The 15,251-nt window shown below is 28.9% G+C and overlaps 2 protein-coding genes across 3 annotated transcripts; one reads left to right on the forward strand and one right to left on the reverse strand.

Moving 5' to 3' along the window:
* Window positions 1-447: 447 nt before the first annotated feature.
* On the forward strand, window positions 448-3,660 carry LOC106685749 (putative leucine-rich repeat-containing protein DDB_G0290503). 2 transcript variants are annotated; one of them, XR_001343895.2, is made up of 3 exons: window positions 448-661; window positions 2,345-3,519; window positions 3,598-3,660. XR_001343895.2 is itself a non-coding variant. In XM_014428640.2 (2 exons), exons 1-2 carry the CDS (start codon window positions 497-499, stop codon window positions 3,422-3,424), a joined length of 1,245 nt encoding a protein of 414 aa, XP_014284126.1. In that variant the 5' UTR covers window positions 448-496; the 3' UTR covers window positions 3,425-3,630. The 2 variants fall into 2 exon arrangements, 1 of the variants encoding a protein (XP_014284126.1); XM_014428640.2 differs by having other exon boundaries at window positions 2,345-3,630.
* Window positions 3,661-4,439: 779 nt separating this feature from the next.
* On the reverse strand, window positions 4,440-15,173 carry LOC106685750 (glycosylated lysosomal membrane protein B). The gene is made up of 6 exons (XM_014428641.3): window positions 14,993-15,173; window positions 14,631-14,888; window positions 9,814-10,017; window positions 9,514-9,741; window positions 8,268-8,521; window positions 4,440-5,607 (listed from the first exon to the last, which is right to left on the reverse strand). Exons 1-6 carry the CDS (start codon window positions 15,053-15,055, stop codon window positions 5,436-5,438), a joined length of 1,179 nt encoding a protein of 392 aa, XP_014284127.1. The 5' UTR covers window positions 15,056-15,173; the 3' UTR covers window positions 4,440-5,435.
* Window positions 15,174-15,251: the final 78 nt, after the last annotated feature.

Consider the following 15,251-nt stretch of genomic DNA (forward strand, 5'->3'; position numbering starts at 1 on the left):
GCAAAGCGACAGGTAAAAAGGAGGTGTAAATATGTCACTCTGCAAGGAGTCAGAAATGTCCGATCCACCTGGAAGGGATGTTGAAGAGATTGAGATACAGCTAAGTGAGTAACCTAGATAATGGAGAGAGAAAGTCGAGGGCGTCACTGAGATCGGTGTTGGAGAACAAGGATGAAAGAAAAATGAGCGATTACAAGGTGCAGCCCCATCTGTAAGCCGTTTTCCAATACTTGTACAATGAGTTTTAATTTTACTTTCGAAAGCGTAAAACAAACACAAAGATGATGAGAGTGGCACCAAGTTTATATATTTAATAGTGGCTCAAGAAAAAAGCATTACTACTTTATTTGATTTGAGAACATTTCGAAACACTGGTGATGATAGTTTATCTTATGTAAAACGAACATATGACATAATAAATGTTATTCTTTAAAATGAACATTTATTCGATTTATAGAGAATAGAGACTGTATATCACATATAAATATTAATTTAGATGAAAATACAATTTAGGGATTTGGAAAAATATACCTGTTTAGAAATGCATAGTATAAGTAACAGTAACCAGGAACATTCAGAACCAGAACAAAAAGACGTCGGAAATCTCCAAACAGTACTTTTTATACTGAAATTAAAAGCCACGCGTTTAACAAGGCAACTGGTAAATAATTCGAAATAAACTAAATTATATGTGTTTATGTGGGTTACGTAGAAAAAATTTGAAAATCACAATTAAACTAATAGTATTTATATTTATGTAAACACAGAGTTGACAGTACCTTTCCTATTTGAATAGAAAGTATGTGAATACTGAATACAAATATAAACGTACTCAAAAATTAAGATTAGTTTTTTAGTCGCTTACATCAAACTTTAAAACGATTAAGTACTTTAGAATGTCTAACTCAAAAATTGTTGGTACTAACAGTCGCATTAACTGTCATATGTATACGCCTTGACAGTGAACTGTCGCAATATATCTACCTTACCAACTGTAATGACCAAAGGCTGGAAAACATTGTTCAAATATATTGGCATAAAAATAAAATAAAAAATTAAAATCTATCCCGGATACAAAAAATGAATCCACACCAGACCCCTAAACAAATTTGTCCAATAACTTAAAATTGTATCAGGACCGCTCCCCTTCCCTCCCCCCCCCCAAAAAAAAAATCCGCTCCAGGCCCCTAAAACAAATCTGCCAAAGGCCCAAAAATGATATCTATAACATGCCTCAAAAATAGCTCTACTCCAGCGTTCTTTTGTATTCAAAAGTTCAAATAATCCGACCTGGCTCCCAATAACAAAGTCATCCATGGCCCAAAAATTATATTCATCCCAGGCTTTAAAAAAAAAATCTATCCTGGGCTTATGGTTACAAAGTATTAAAATTACAGATAAACATTATTAATTGAAAATCAAATAATAAAACTAATTTTCTACAACATTATACACGAAATCCCCGATCCTTGCTAAAGTGAAAAATACCAAAAAAATCGAGTAAAATCCCGCATCGGCACTCTTGGTCAATCCTCAAATTCGTTTTCATCGTCCTCAAAAATGGTTATACAAAACCCCAATGCCTACAGTATTATAATAACAAGTTCTAATTTTTTTATATATTTCTATAAAATAACATGAAGATATATCTAAATCAGGAATTTATTTTTCATTTTAAATACATTAACAAGTATAAAATTTGAGTTTTCACGCTTCACTAGAGATACTATTATTATTTTTGTTACTTATTTATAATACATTCAATAATTTATTATTGAATTTATATTAATTCTATTATTGGTGGGCACACACCTGGGATCCTGAGCCAGGCCTGGCGATGATCCTGGAGATGATACCTGCTGAAGCAGGTAGTCTTGGCCAGTCCTTAGTTATGAGGAGAGTACTTTTAACTACTTAGAGTACTTACTATTGTTTCTAGGGCTATTGCTTTTAACTGAAAGCGAGGTATTTTCTTATCCACCTTGCTGGAGAAGTTGCAGCACTGCCTTGCTTGTTTGATAGTGGATTGGAAAATGTTCCTATATAAATAGTTCCCTCTCTTCTTAGAAAGACTTTATTAATGTATTGCCAAACATAGAACCACAGACTTGAGTTATATTCTCTGTTGGGGTTCACTTATAGACTGCCTTAAAGCTAGTAGGGTTTTCATCAAGTAACTCCTGTCTATAGTACAATCTATGAAGTAGAAGGCAATGGAGACACAAAATAAAAAATTGTCTGGTGTGTCACAATCAAAGCAAAGCAGTATTAGGTCTATTTAATTGTAATTGATAAGGACAGCATAATTTAGATGTAGTATAATGAATACATATCTTTGTTTCAGGAAGAAGTAACAACAGTCAACAAATATCTAAATCATGAGTTGGAAGGAAAATCAGAAATACTAGTTGCTGCCAACATTAAAATTTCAACCTTAAATAACCAACTACAACAGAAAGATTACTTGGTAAGAGAATTAGATATTAAATACAAACATCTTCAAGAAACTGTTGGAAACCGTGACCCGGGAGAATTAAAGATATTAATTTTAAAACTTCAAAAGTATGAAGAGTTAATCAGCAAAAGCCAAGGAAAAAGTTCAATTCAATACGACTCTGAGGCATCGAGATCTGAAATTAAACGTTTGAATGAATTAATAAATACTTTACAAGTACTTAATTCTTACAACAAACAGTCACTTCAAAAGGAATTAGACCACAGAAAAATAATGGAATGTGAAATAAATAAACAACAAAGTGTTATAGAAACTTTATCGGCTACAAATAAGAAATTGTTATATGAAAAAGATTGGAATAAAGCTAGGAGGAAATCACTTATTTACAAACAAGAAGAACTTATGAGGAAGAATGCGAGCCTTCAAGAATACTCAGACAATTTGAGGGAAAAGTATGAAGCATTACTGCTACAAAAAAAAAGAAAAAAGCGAAAAAAAGGTAATGAATTAGAAACTCAGAAGACAAAAACCGAAGAGCCAAATGAAAATGAGAAGTACCACATAAATGAAAATGAACAACATATAACTTTATCCAATGAAACAAAGAAGTATTATATATCAGAAGGAAAACAAGAAATGTCTGAACTCGACACGGGAATATTCAGAGCAAAAGAAATATCGGTTAAAAATTACAATGAAGAAAAGGAAAAAGTATCTAAACTAAAAGAAAAATTAGAATGTATGACAATGGAAATTTCCATTTTACAAGAGGAAAAAGACAATTTTGAAAACAGTTTAAGAACAAGTGAGGAAAATTACACGAGGCTTAAAGCATGTTTTGACAAATTAGCAGTAGCTCACAAGAATTTAATAGATTTCAAAAATGAAGAACAAATGAAAATTAATGAACGAATTATAAAACTAAATGAACGTTTAGATTCCCTTGGAAAAATATTGGTAGAAAGGTGAATCATAGTTTTAAAAAGTAGCAGAATTAAAATAATAACTTAATACTAACTGACTTCATAATACAATTGTTTAGCAATTGTTCCACTTAACAGCAGGTATTAAATGATTCAAATATTGTTATTTAAATGTAATTATGTACCAGAAAGCTCAATTCCACTTTTCTATTCTTTCAGGACTGAAATCATCAAAAAATCTTACTGATTTTAAATATCAATAAAATATCAATCTGTGATTTCAATAAAATTTCTTAAAAATAATTATACTTTATGAACATTACAACAGTGCACCTTCATATTGTTAGTAAAAAGTATGAAACAATAAAATTATTAGGAAAAAAAACAAACCCTGAACTTCCAGGTATGTTGATGAACGTCAACTAAAACACTTTACTTTTTAAGCACGGGTTCGCAAAATATGGATTTAGTTGCCCATAAAACTTCCTAAAAATTAAAAAATATCTGATTATCATTTCCCTTTTTCTCTCCTATTTGCCACCACATTCAATTTCTAATAACTGCTATAGAGAAAACAGTGTTCGCTTGAAATATTAAACATTTTCTAGGTTGAAAATAATTTCAATCAAGAACAGGGTAAGCCCGAGATTTGGCGTCTCATATACATAACAAATAATAGTTAATGACTTAATAGTTAATTATTTATTAAATAATAAATAATTCCTAGTTTCACACAGACTCCTAATTTTACATTTTGTTTGCTCTCAGAAAGTTTAACTTATATTTAACATTTCCTTATAAGACTTTTAAAATATTTATTTTATTCCTAGTTATCATTAAGAATTGAGTAGATAAACAGTAAAGTAATTTCTAGTAGAGCCTTGGATGGAAAGGAAATATTGACAAAATCAAAGTTCGCAAAGATCCTTAGTTGTAATTTAACTGAATTATTATAACCAACATCCAATAAATAAACGACATATTTAAAATTACAAATTAAATAAAGTTGGAGGTAACAAGATACAAATGCAAAGAGTTTAAGGAAATATGACACACCAATAGAAACTAAAATAGTTCTTTATTAGTTTAATTAAACACCATTGATACCTGCACAACATCAAGGATGAAAACTTTCTAAAAAATAACTGACTATAAAGTACAATAAAATTAAATGCAGATCAGACTGATTTTTTATTCTAATTTGAGTCATTTTTTGCTTCCAATCCAAACAAACCTCTAAAAAATCCTGTTCAACGCTGCATATTTATGGGAGAAGCGAGAGCCTTTTTAACATGTCCATAATGATATTTCTCATAATTATAAACATAAAAATGGTAAATCATAGTGCCTTGGGGGTAAATTAATATAATAATAGTTATTTATTAAAATAAATCATAATGTATCACAATAACTTTAATACCTATATAAAAATATAATTATTCTTATAAACATTTATGACATGAATAAACTGTTTTCCCTTCCACTTTTCTTTATTTTAATTTTATTATTCATAAATCTAACATTGCAATAAAAAGCAAGGCAGGTACATACAAAAGTTACAAAATCACAGTTTATACAGCCTATAGATGTATAGTTTCACACATCTTAAAGTTCCATCTTGTATTTAGAAGTAATATTGTTTTCAATTTAATATCTAAACAAACTGAATTTTTAACAAGCTAACAAATCAAGATCTGTAAGTTCACATATTTTTTATAGCATAATCATAAATTCATTACGAGCAAAAACTCTAATCATGACAGGCTTAAACTTAACAAAACATAATACATAAAATGAACTTCCAACCATTAACTACTTTTGACTATGAGTATGAGATTACAAATCTTGAACACTTATTTAATACAATACAATACAAAAATAGGATAAAAAATAAACTTCTAACATTTCGTTACTTTTAACTTTGGGTATAAGATTAAAATTCAGCCCAGCGGTAAAATTCATATAATAATGCAAGCTGTAAAGTGCATTTTAAAATAGTTTAATAAAGGCACTTTATTACCATACTTCCTTGCATCCATATTATAATGGATATTGCCTTACATTTCAGTAAAAACAATATCATGTTTCTGCCTTGATCGTTTCACAATGATACAAATGCCACCAATGATGATAAGGAATGCAGGAACTCCAAGACCAAAACCAACAATAAGTAAGATAAGGAGAGAGAATCCTTCATTTCCAGGAACTCCAATGCCACCGAGAAATGACCTACAAAATTATTAATAATCTACTAAGCACAGTAAAAATTAAATAGATATTAGCAATAAGAGAAACAATTTTAAGATTCAATTAAATATTTCAAATTAAACAAGAAAAATATAATTAAAATGTAAAAAAAAAAAATAAATAAAAGATATTCTATGAGAATTAAATTTGAAATAAATAACACACTCTTAAATCCAATATTAACATTTTAACCACAGTTGACGATATATGTTGTCGTCAAGCTGTGGTGGCTTGGATGAATATAAGCATGTATGAATGTATGTATGTATTGGAGCATGTATGAATATAAGCTATTATGAAAGGTCACTTTTCTAGTGTGATCGGAGTGGTGGGAAAAACTCTAGCACCTTGGATTGTTCCTAACCGTGTTTACGCTCCTAGCTTCCATCAACTATGATCATTCTGGGTTCTGCTGCCTTTAAGGATTTTCATAATGAGGTGTAGATAGTTGACCGTAGTTTAATGATTGAAGAAGTTTGTTGGGGGGGGGGGTGCGGTCAGCAAAGAACAACATAAATAAACAAAACCATATTTATTTATATTATGCCGACGTTTCGACCTGAATTTCAGGTCTTCATCAGGGCTATAGAACAAAAGAGATAACAACAACATTTAGAGAAACATACAATTGAAAAGGAATAGTATACAAACAAATTTAGAATTATACAAAATATTGAATTAAATCATAAATGATAAAAATTGATAACTAATAATTGAATAAAAAAAATTTTTTTAATTGATTGATAATCGTGGAATTGTCACTGTTTTCAATCTACTACCATCCAATTCCACGATTATCAATCAATTAAAAAAATTTTTTTATTCAATTATTAGTTATCAATTTTTATCATTTATGATTTATTTCAATATTTTGTATAATTCTAAATTTGTTTGTATACTATTCCTTTTCAATTGTATGTTTCTCTAAATGTTGTTATCTCTTTTGTTCTATAGCCCTGATGAAGACCTGAAATTCATGTCGAAACGTCAGCATAAAATAAATAAGTATGGTTTTGTTTATTTATGTTGTTCTTTGCGGACCGCACCCCCCGACAAACTTCTCCAATCTTTAAGAATTTTCACTCCTTCAAACTTTTTTTACAATCGAATTTATTCAAATTTATTTTTTGAAACATGCAAATTTATTTACTTGCATATTCTTATATTTTACACACTTCCAATAGTATTTTTTACATGTTCATAAGTTTTTTTTTTAAACATTTATCAAGGACTGTTCTCATGTGAATCTGATGTGGCTATTGCACAAATTTAACATTATTGTCAACTAAATGGTTTTGTAATTAATTGGTGAACACCTTGACTTTTTCTTAAGCAAATCATTTCATTAATAGGAATTCTTTTGTAATTGCCAATAACATGAGAATCAACCTCTCCATCTATATCTTCAATATGATTTAGAGAGAAACAGTTTATTTTAAACAGAGTACTGTCAATCTGAATTGAATTTCTATTCACGCAGCATTTTATATTTAGTTGCACAATTATTTTTAGCATTCCCTTTTCTTTGTTAAATATCGCATTTTGGATATCTATCCACAATTACTTCAAACTAATGAATGATTAAACTGTAAAAAAGCTGTATTTGGTTCCTAGGAAAACACTTAACCGACTTATTTATACCTTGTTCTGGAAATACAGAATTTAAAACATTGCTAAGAAAACCCACCTTAATCTCCACAACTATGAGATGATATATAACAACCATATTCCACTCCTAAAACAGAATACACTTATAATATTTAGAAGCTTGAACTAGATCTAAAGGCGGAAACTAAAAAGTAAACATGATATGTATTTTGTTTATGATCGCACTGCAACTTATTAACAGATTTTGGTCTTCTCAAGCATAATATTAATTACTGATAAAAATACATCTTCAGTTTATTAACTCTTTTATTTTTCCTCTGATATAAATCATAACTGATCCAATCATTGTGATATTCACTATACTTTTATTCCTCCATTTATATGTAAAAAAAAAAAAAAAAAAAAAAAGGAGAAATATATTCAATACAGTATTACTTATATAAATATAAATTTCGACAGTCATCAGAAGATAATTTTATAATAGATATCCAATCCTCTTCCGATAGATCAATCATCTTCATGACGTCTTGGCCCAATTTCAAGCTCGAAAAAACATTTAACAGTCTTTTCAAACATTAGAATCTAATGTATTTGATTTTGAATTGATTCAATGTTTTGGTAACATTTTGTCTGTTTTTTTAGAATTTATTTATCCTTCAAATAAAAATATTCACAGATATCTCAATAAATATTCCTCAATAATTCAAACATCCCTGGTAGTTATATTAAAGAACATACATGTAGATGGTTTGACTTATCCTTATATTTTCATGACTTATCACCCAGTCCTGTGATGATTCAGATCACTGAGCTACCACTCCTTTCTCCTAAGTCACTAATTACTTGATAAAAAGAATACTTTAAAACTGGTAACGGTTAAATTTCTAATACCTCAGGGATCACCATAAATTTAGCTATGAATAAGTAAATATGATATAAAAACATATTAGATTGGTAGAATAAGAAAATCAAAATTTAAGAAAAATAACTAGGTTTGTTTTTTTAGAAAATAAAAAATGTTTCAATGTTCTTACCAAGAAATAAAGGGATTTGATGAATATAAAGTATCTCCTGGTTCTCCAAGAGAAACATAAACTTCTTTCCAAAGCATGAAATCAAGATCAGAACCAAAAAGAGATATGAGTGCAGTATCAACAAAGCATTGAATCCCAGGAAGATCAAACAAACTAGAAGAAACGCCAGTTGAATTTGTCATTGACCTTTCTAATGATGTGTATGCAACAGTTCTCCACTCTAAATAACCTTGCTTTGATTTCACTTCACCAATCTAAAAAGGATAAACATGCAATATTTTTTGTCTAATACACAAATAATTGTCAAATTTAAAATACTTCTTAGTAATACTAGCATTTAAAATCAAAATTTATTTAATTACCATTACATTGGATAGTAGGAATAAAATTAAAAATGGAATAAGAATTTTTAGAGAATGTTTTTTATTTACGCCTCATAAAATTCATTTAGTCTTTAGATGTGCTCTTGCGTTCACGTCTTTGAATAGGAATATATTAACTTTGTATTAAAGTATCCACCCTACAAAACAGAGGGAAGGTTGCATAAAAAGTAAACATCCTTAAAAAAATATTCTTAAATCTATTGATGAGCCGGGTAACCAACTTCAGAAAAAACAAAATGCCGGTCCAGCACACTTAGGCCTCATAATGCATTAAATCTCAAGTCATAGTAAAAATAAATTATAGCAAAAAAATATGCTCAGTCCCTCTAGAGAGCTCAGCGACTTAAACAGAAGAAAAAACAAATGAAAGTTGGGCATACCCAATCGCTACACAGCATTGTCTCAAGTCACAGAAAAAACAAAATGATGGTCTGGTATAAGTTTCGTAATTAAAGATAAGCTAATTAGTTATTAGGTTCAACAATAATCAAGTTATAAGAATTAATAATGGGCTAGCAGATGACAACTGACAATAATAAAACAATAATTTTTCCCCAACTCTGCTGTCTGTCCATATTGGGGTGTGTAAAGCTTTTTGGATAAAGAAAGATGAAAAAAAAAATCATATTGCTAACTATATAGAATTTTTTTATATTCACACAAATTTCATCTTTAAAAAAATGTTAATACACTTATTCCGAATCAAATTTCATTTTATTTTTTATTTTAATTCATTTATTCTCCTAGTGGTACACGGTAATAAGTATTTTCAAGTCAGTTTCAGCTGCTTAAGGCAGATATTTTTAAAAAATAAATTTGGTTTAGAATAAAATAAATTATAAGAAAAATAATTTTGTGATTACAGTAAAAATTCCTGGTGAGTGTTCATCATCAAGACTTTTACGGGAATGTAGATTCATAGTACCATTGGCAGGATCTGAGCTGACCAAAGCTAATCCAAGAGCAAATCTAGATTTGAAGTGCTTAGTTGTAGAAAGGTTTTCAAGCTGAATATCTATTTGGGTTGCATTAGTAGTGTGCAATAAATGAGGTTGTAAAGAAGAATGTTCCATAGTTCCAAATGCTGATAACTAAAACATACACTTATTTTAAGATTAAATTATATGATTGGCTAACTTTAAATTTTAAAATATTTGACTTACTGTAATACTTATACACCCTTTTTTTAAAAGGTGTGAATGATGATGTTTATGACCAGTTCTCATTGTAACGGATGCATAGTTAGCCTTGTTAACATGCCGTGTCAATGTCCATTGAAAATTTGTATCATAAACAATGGAATTAGATTTATTGTATACTGTAGGATCAAAAACTGCAGTATTGTTGACATCATTAAATTCTATTACCTTACAAATGTAAAAATTCAAATAACATTTTAAAAATCATCAAAATTAAAAAATTAAATATAATCATAAAATATAGTAAACAATAGTACCTAGAGAACTTGTCCCAATACAGCTTACAATCATTGATTAAATAACTTCCAACACAATCAAAAACTTAATTTACTAAATAGGACCTGATAAAATATAAATAAAATGTATTTGAAATAAACAAATTTTTCATATTCTATTCAACCAATTTAGATTTTATATTTATTCTATTTACTAGAATTTAACGAGAAATTAATAATTTCAACTTATTTTAAAAGTTGTAACAATTAATTACAATTTTAAAAACAGTTTTTTTTAAATTGTTTTCTCAAATTCTACTCGTGAATATTTTTGGTTATCCACCATTTAAAAAAAAAAAATCTTAGTTCTCATATGTATATTTTTGACAACATTTCACATAACTTAGTGCTCATTCAAGTTTATCTCCATTGAAGATGTTCTTCCTTGTCCACCGAAAGCCCAAGGCAGCATCACGGAGACGGGCAGCGGACAACAAGATAAAAGCCCACGCCCTCAGGATAAAGTTTGTCCTATCTGTGGACTCTCTTTTAAGGGTGAAAGAGGCCTTGGAACCCATATCGCAAAGAAGCATCCCAGGGAGGCTAATAACAACACACTAAGGGGAATAATTAGTAATGTAATAGGTCCTAAAAATGGAGAGGAAGAAAAATCTAAGATAAAGGAAGACATTGCAAAATGGTCAGCTACTTTCAAAAGCCTACATGAGCAAAATACCATGAATACTACGGATTTTGATGAGGCTGTAGGCAAGTTCCTAATATTCCTAAGGATGATCATGCGGAACTGCCAGGCCCCCAGCACCCAGCCGTCAAATTCTACAAAATGAGGAAGAAAAATAAATCTAATATGGCGGACAAAGGTGCCGGAAAAGTATCAAATCCGCAGAGGGCCAATAAAGCAGACCAGAAGTGGGATGGCATGCATGCATCGCATATCTTATTTGTTGTTTTAGTTATTATTTTTTAATGTTTTAAATATTTTAATATTTCTTATATAGGGGAATTTGTTGATCAAGTGAAATAGGGGTTGTGAAATGGAAGGGAAAGAAAAAGAAAAGTCATAAATCGAAAAACTTGTAGTTAGTTTGTAGACTGGTATTAATTGTAAAAGAAAACTATGGAAGAAAAAAAAATGTTATCTATGTATTATATTATATCATGTAAAAATATGTAACTTATATTTGTCCAGTCACGGATTGATCAGTATGCTCTGTAATGTAGCAACCTGATATATTTGGACAGCATGAATAAAGTATTTCTTTCTCTCTTCCTGTTCAAGTTTCAACAACAAACTTAATAAGAAAAAATAGACATTAAAATAGTTATAAACTATTTGTTCTTTTTTTGACCGCAACCCTGACCATCTTCTTAAATTTATATGAAAAATAATTAAAGTTTTGGTTATCATTTGATATATAGAATCAAAATCTAATAGATGGAATATTATAACACACAAAAAAATTATAAATTTGTTTACCAATTAATTATATTAAAAAAAGGGTATGATGAACATATAATGAAATGATTTGGTTTTTGGCGGTTATTAATTTTTAAGCACTTTATTTGTTCAAAATAAAAAATGTATTACATCAAAACCAAGAGTGTAATAACAAACATTTGTCTTTTTATAATAAAAAATAGCAGTATTGAGGGTAAAATTATTTTAAAAATCAGTTATTCAAATAATTGAAATCATACATCTCCAAAAAATAAAAGAAACCTAAACCCAATACGTTTGTCATTAGTAGCAAATCTAAATGCTTGGTAAACAAAATAATAGACTGGAAGATCGCTGATTGACCATGAGTCAATATAAGGAGTATAAGTATAAGGAGTAATAGTATAAGGAAGATAGCCTGGGTGCGGTCAAAGCATAGTCGTGAAGTTGGCTTTAAGTTATACTTCTGTATAACCTTTTTGGCAAATAGTTGTTAATTAAATTACCCAAACAAATACTTAATGTATATAAAAATGTACAAGTGTAATTTGTTAAATAAAAAATATAGTGGAAAAATAACACATAAATAATTAATTCTGCACCATGTAGTTAGGTATTAGTGGCGGATAGAAACAACCCATATTTTTTAAATGGAAAAAAAAAGTCGACCATATGAAATAGATTGTAGGAAGATAGTCCGGTTGGTGGTCAATAAATGTACAAAATAATAGAAAAAAAACTGTTTAATGTTAACCAAAGTTTTGCCTCACTTTGCAGGGCATCGTCAGAACTGAATGAAAATAAGATGCAAACATTGTAAGATACATACACAAAGAAAGTAAGAAAATATACAAAAAAAAAATAAAGGCCTAAGTTTAGGAAGTATAAATATCGGTGAATAGGAAACTACTTACAAATAAATACAGCCAAGTGTGATAGAATTGTAAATATAGATAGTAGAGCAGTACTTATTAGAAATGGTTACAAATATGGTAAAAAGGTAATGGTAAATAGTAAACAGATATCAAGTAAGGTAAATGGTAAACAGATAGGTGAAGTAAATGTGGCAAAGGTAAGGTACCAATGTACAATACAAGTAAAAAGGAAATAGTAAGAATAATATAAAAACAACAGATAAATGGAAAAAGGTATTCCTGATTCTGATGCAAAAAAGTTGAAGACTGTTAAGTTAGGCAGGGAGAGAGTGACAGGTAAGGGTTTCGTCACTACTTCACTGCCAGTAAGGGTTATGTTATATATCTAATGTATATACATTATTAACATAGTCAGTTTACTTAACTCAGTTATATAAGTAAACTGACAGGATTATCTAATATTGTAACAAGCAAATGTATGAGATAAATGTAAATGTATAACATATTACATACAGATTGCATACAGTATAGAGAGAGAAACAAAAAGTTTATATGAATACATTGATAAAATAAAAATTAAATTATTGAATAATAGTAAACATCATGAAACATGGGAAGAGTACTAACTAAGAGAAAATTAAAACAATATAGATAAAAATAGTAGGTTGTAAAACAATGATAAGTAGTAACAATAATGAGTAGTCAACAACCTTTAAGACATGGATTACACATTTTGTTGATCAACACATCCTACATTGTATAGTGATAATGAGTAGTATATGATAAAATTTAGAAGAAAAAAAATTGTTATAGGTAGAAGATAAAATTGGAAAAATTATTTTAAAAACAGCCAAGATAGTAAAAAAATAAACGTCCCCAATAGTTAAGATATGGAGTAGGAAAAGTGGGACAGAAAATAAGTATGACCTACCTCTTTACCATATTTGTAACCATTTCTAATAAGTACTGCTCTACTATCTATATTTACAATTCTATCAGACTTGGCTGTATTTATTAGTAAGTAGTTTCCTATTCACCGATATTTATACTTCCTAAACTTAAGCCCTTTATTTTTTTTTTTTTGTATATTTTCTTACATTCTTTGTATATGTATTCTAATTTTGTGTCTCTTCTTACAATGTTTGCATCTTGTTTTCATTCAGTTCTGACGATGCCCTGCAAAGTGAGGCAAAACTTTGGTCAACATTAAACAGTTTTTTTCTATTATTTTGCACATTTATTGACCACCAACCGGACTATCTTCTTACAATATATTTTTTTTATGTTTCCAATGCCCTAAAATGACAATAAATTTGTTTAAACAATAATAAAATTTAACTTAAATAAACTTCATGTTACTTTTTTTTTTTCATCTAAATTTATTTACACAATGAAGTTCATTCTAGTTTAACCCTGCAATAACTCTCACATTAGATTCATTCTTATCTTTATTCATTAGAAATGTAAACGATATCATGATCATTCTTATAAACAATATAACATTGTCATACATAAGAAAGTTTATTCAACACAAACAATTGATAAAGCTGCATACTTTTATAATGCCTATCTTCAAGTAACAAAAATATCGCTCCAGTTTTACAGTCAAGATTCAGCTATCGATAAAGGCACAGGAAAGAATGTAAAATACATAATAAGAATCCCATGGCGCTGTGGCAGCTAACCTTAGAATGAGGTTTGACCCATGCCTAATTTGTACACTAAATTAAAAACAGTTCATTTTTGTTCTTACTACATTCATTTAGTTCCAAACTTACTACTAGGGTGTTAATATTCATGTTTAAATCTTTAAAATCCGATATCATTTCGATCCACCGACTTACCTCTGTCAGAGTTCTGAAACCTCTTACTTTTAAAAATGATTTTTACCAAATTTTCAATAAGAATTTTCTAACAAGTATTCCACACTTACTAAAAATTTTGTATCCATTGAGTCCATTAGTTTCAAGGAGTGTTAAGTTATGACGATTTGGACACAAGTTGGATACTTATGCACTTACCACTTTATTATTAGATAATGATCAGTGACAACATTTATAACAGAATTCTTAATTTATAGGTACTAAAAAGATTATTATGAAGTGTTATCAAGCCACTTATGTTGGCAAAGAAAATACTAGTCGAACTTATTATTAATCTCACCGAGATTAATAGTGACTGGAACAACTTAACATGTATTAGTGTAACTGAATAACAAATAAAATTTTCAACCTTGTCAACAAGAAAAGAAAAGGTGTAAAGCGGTGGTGATGAAAATTGTACTGCTCCTTCTTCATAATTTTTAAAGTTTGTCCAATTAATTGTAAGATTTGTATTTACAGATGTTAGAGCAAGTATAATTGTTGGTTTATTAGTAAAGTCCCAAATGTGATGCAAAGTATCATTTGACCCATCAGCTCTAACATAAATAAGAATATTAGTTTCATTTTTGCATTCAACCCCACAACCAGGATTGATTGTGATGGAGATCTAAAAATTAAAAAAAAAAATAACAATTTAAATTTTTTTTATTTAAAAAAACAACAATAAATAAATAAAAATGCACTATATTGAGTCTTATCATATTGTATTACCTTTCTGTCTTCACCCAAAGAAATTCTTAATAAAAACACAATTACAATAATATGTAAAATCATTATAAAACAACTTAATTTTTACAAGGTGAGGCGCAAATCCCAAATAACTAATCATCGGTTCAGAAACAAAGAGCTTCTTCAGACACCATTATAACCTCACAATCACTTTTGTAAATGACTTTGTTCTTGATTTAAATTTGAACGAATTGGCGGCAATATTTTGAATAACAAGTAAAATGAAATAAGGAAATAGGTA

Source organism: Halyomorpha halys, unplaced genomic scaffold (genome assembly GCF_000696795.3).
Source record: "Halyomorpha halys isolate HHAL.00 unplaced genomic scaffold, Hhal_1.1 Scaffold730.1, whole genome shotgun sequence".
NCBI classification, from domain to species: Eukaryota; Metazoa; Arthropoda; class Insecta; order Hemiptera; family Pentatomidae; genus Halyomorpha; species Halyomorpha halys.